The 3,746-nt window shown below is 41.5% G+C and overlaps 1 protein-coding gene across 2 annotated transcripts; it reads right to left on the minus strand.

Annotated features, from left to right (window-relative positions):
- Positions 1-76: 76 nt before the first annotated feature.
- Positions 77-3,085, minus strand: LOC122332477 (phosphatase and actin regulator 1-like). Of its 2 annotated transcripts, none has more exons than XM_043229790.1 (3): positions 2,461-3,085; positions 2,297-2,377; positions 77-1,093 (listed from the first exon to the last, which is right to left on the minus strand). In XM_043229790.1, the coding sequence occupies exons 1-3, from the start codon at positions 2,597-2,599 to the stop codon at positions 942-944; spliced, it is 372 nt and encodes a 123-aa protein (XP_043085725.1). In that variant the 5' UTR covers positions 2,600-3,085; the 3' UTR covers positions 77-941. The 2 variants fall into 2 exon arrangements, with proteins under 2 accessions (XP_043085725.1, XP_043085726.1); XM_043229791.1 differs by having other exon boundaries at positions 94-1,090; positions 2,461-3,008.
- Between the last annotated feature and the right edge of the window lie 661 nt (positions 3,086-3,746).

Consider the following 3,746-nt stretch of genomic DNA (forward strand, 5'->3'; position numbering starts at 1 on the left):
TATTTAGTAGCCAAACACATCTGATCTAAAACATCAACTTATAGATATAGACTAAATAAATATACATGTGTCAAAAAATACATCAGAAAAACAAATTAGAAAATTATTCAAGATATTAATACATTTATTAATAAGTTATAGTTATTAGCAAAGCCCCTTTGATCTAAAAAAGTATTTTATTTTAGCTTCTCTCAGATTTTAACTGAATGTAAAATGATAAAATAAAATAATTACCTTTTTCTTTTACTTTTTATACACTACTGGTAACAACGGCAAAAAATGGCTACATTTATTTAATTAAAAATACAGTAAATTTTTTTTTAATTCTGTTAAAATAGCTGTTTTCTATGTGAATAAAGGTGAAACTAATTTATTTCTGTGAATCAAGCTGTATTTTCAGCATCATTACTCCGGTCGTCAGTGTCACATCATCCTTCAGAAATCATCCTTCATCCTTCTTGCCGCTCAAGAATAGATTCAGATTAATATGAATATCGAAAATGCATTATTTTTCACGATTAAAAACATAATTACAATGTTAAAAAAAAGTTTTATTTTCTAATATTATAAATATCGTTTATCGCCATTTTTGCTAACGCATACTTAATGAAAAAAATACTTATTTTTTATTTTTTCTCCTTTCCCTTAATACACACACATGCACGCAATCGAGCAAAACGAAAGAACATGATTTCTGAGAATGACCTAGTTTTGCAAAATAACTTCATTTAAACGTTTACTGCTCTTTCGCAACCAAAGCAACTCCCGACCCGTCAAGTGCATCTAGAACATTTCCTGAAACGACTCATTAACATACAACCACCTTCATTTGCGTATCAACCCCCCGATTCAGCAGCTTGATCCCAAATGAGTGTGAGATGTCTTAAAGGTACAGTACGCAGAAGGTGAGACACTGAACTAGGGCTGGCTTTGCTTTGATTCTACGTGAAGCCGTGCAGGAAGCGAGGAGTGGAGAGTACCGCACCTGCCGCCGTGACGCTGCCGTCTGCAGACTCTGACACCGGACTGATGACCGTCTGTCTGTCCAGATCACTCACACACACACGACCGCCGTCGACGCTGACCTCCTCTGCTGACACACAGACCGAGACACTCGCACTCATTGACGCTCAGCAGGGACGCCGATCGCTTTCGTTGGCAATATAACCAGTAAAAATTCCCCCCGTGATAAGAATCGGCGTTAAAAAAACCCTCAACTAAATCAAATACAGCGCAGTACAGTAGCATGTGTGGGTTTCGCCATTTTTTTTTTACCAGAATAACTCAACAGCATAGCTGAGTGTTTAAAAAAATTAATTTTTGTTATATAGAAGTCATCGTATTCTACGCATAGTCTACATCGATTAGCATTGCATTGCAAATATACTTTATCCTTATTAAAAAACCCGAGGAACGCATTTAGACCACGTATCGTCGCAATCGTGTGGTTATCGTCAAGTTTACTCGGTTAAAAAACGTGCAAGGTCGCCCTCTGGCTTCCAGCATTAAAGGAAAAGTTCACCTAAAAATGACAATTCTGCAATCATTTACCAAGCGCCATAACGGTAAAGATAAAAATCGCTCTCCACGTTAAAACCGCAGCGTCCGACGCCAGCGATAAAGACGTTGCGTCGCTGGAATCGTTTTCAGAGCGATTTTTCGCTACCGATGAACGATAGAAGCGTTGACAGCCAATCAGAATCAGTCCTGCTGCCACGCGCTTGACCATTTAAAGCGGCAGACGCGCTTGAGCTTATGATAAACGGACGATATCGTTCGCTGGCGTCGACGTAAATGTAGTTAGCGCTATCTTTATAGTTATCGTGCTCGGTATCGCCCCCCAAGTCTTTCCAAACCTGTATACATTTCTTTGTTGCGCCTGAACGCGAAGGAAGCTATTTTTAATGAAGTTTGTAAGCAGGCTGTCTTGGTCACTATTGACTTCCATAGTAGGAAAGATAAATGCTATGGAAGTCAATGGTGACCCAAAACAGCCTGCTTACAAACTTAATAAAAACAGCTTCCTTTGCGTTCAGAAGAACAAAGACATTCATACAGGTTTGGAAATAGAGCAAATGATGACAGAATTTGTATTTCTGGCTGAACTATTCCTTTAAGTATTGTACACCCTATTTTGAAGAAATGATAGGAAAAATAATGCTTTTCTCTGAAGAAACAGGTATTTTTGATATAGCTGTCGCGAAAAATGATTGATATAAGTTAAAGCCGGTGCTATGGCCAGTCTTTACCGTTCCGTTCCCGTCTGCTTGATAAAGTAGAAAAGCTCTTTCCTTACCTTTCTCGTACACTTCCTTCAGCACGCCCCTCTTGATGAGCTCTTCTCTGCTCTGCCGCGTGGACATCTTCCTCTCCAGCACTGCCAATCATCAAGCAAACAGCTTAGACAAAGAACCGAAACGGTTGCGTCTGCGTCTGCGTCTGCAGGCGGACTGCTCGTACCTGCGGACGTCTGCTTGAACTTGTCGCTCTTCTTCTTTCTCCACTTCCAGGGCTTGAAGAGGCGTCCCAGGCTGGCCAGCTTGCTGCGTCTGCGGATGGGCGGCGTGTGCGTCCCGGGGACCAGCGAATCGGAGCGCATGGCCGCCAGCCGCTCGGCGCCCTCTGCTGAACACACAAAGACGCCGGTGACCCGCGCGAAACGGACACTTTTGCGCTTGCATGCTTGATGCGGGCTTCACACGTGACTCTAAACCACAAAAACGGTCTTATGTTGCATGTGCATGTTTGTAGCAGCGTTCGAAAACACCCGGTACGGGTCAAAGTGATCAATTTTTCCGCCAATACATCAAAACTTTTAAACAGTAACATGCGTCGCTAAGGACGCCTTTAAAGTTGGTTTGCTGTTGCATCTCGGACTGATATTGCATCGTCCTTATTTATTCAAAGCCTATTTATTTAGTTTTTAGATGGCGTATAATCTCAATATTGCAAAACCGACACTTAAAGACTGGTATATGAACGATTTAAATGCGATCCCCAATGAGACGTCTTGGCGAGATGCGATTGAAATGATGAAAAACTCGATGCTGAGGAACTACAGGCTCCTCAGAAGATGCTCGTGAAGATCGCCGAGGAGCAGAGAAAGGAAAGCTCCTCAAAAGATCAGATTCTTCTAGAAACCGATTGATGGAGAATCAATCAGTCAGTCAATCATTTTTAACAACACAGGTTGCATCAAAGCACTGAACAGTATAAGGTAGAAGAATACGATGACAGGGATGTATAATGAAGAGAGTGAACAATTTGTTATTAAATGCAGAGACGGTCTCTGGAATCAATTGGACGATAATCGCTAGAAGTTAAGTGTCCCCAACAAAGCAAGCTAGAGGAACCCAAACCCCATCCATACAGAATGGAGGAAAAGAAAACCTTGGGAGAAACCAGACTCAGTTGGAGTAAAGATAAGACCACAGTTCTTCTGGCCTCTACTTGATCACAATCAGTCCAGATCCGACCCCAGAAGAGTTTCTAAAATCACACCAGACCAGCTCTTACTGGATATTGTCGTTTTGATCATTTAGACGCCTTGGAAATACGTCTTTATGGGGTTTATAGGAACAGCAGACGTGTTTTATTGGGCTTTTTAAGAGTCGAACTCAACATCCAACGTTTATCGACTAGAAACGGACCTCAAGTGCTCTTCAAAACATCACGGGTGGAATCGCAGAGAAACGGTAAATGACGACAACGTTTAACTCTCTTTAACCAACCAGTGAATCCAACGG

Source organism: Puntigrus tetrazona, unplaced genomic scaffold (genome assembly GCF_018831695.1).
Source record: "Puntigrus tetrazona isolate hp1 unplaced genomic scaffold, ASM1883169v1 S000000088, whole genome shotgun sequence".
Lineage (NCBI taxonomy): Eukaryota > Metazoa > Chordata > Actinopteri > Cypriniformes > Cyprinidae > Puntigrus > Puntigrus tetrazona.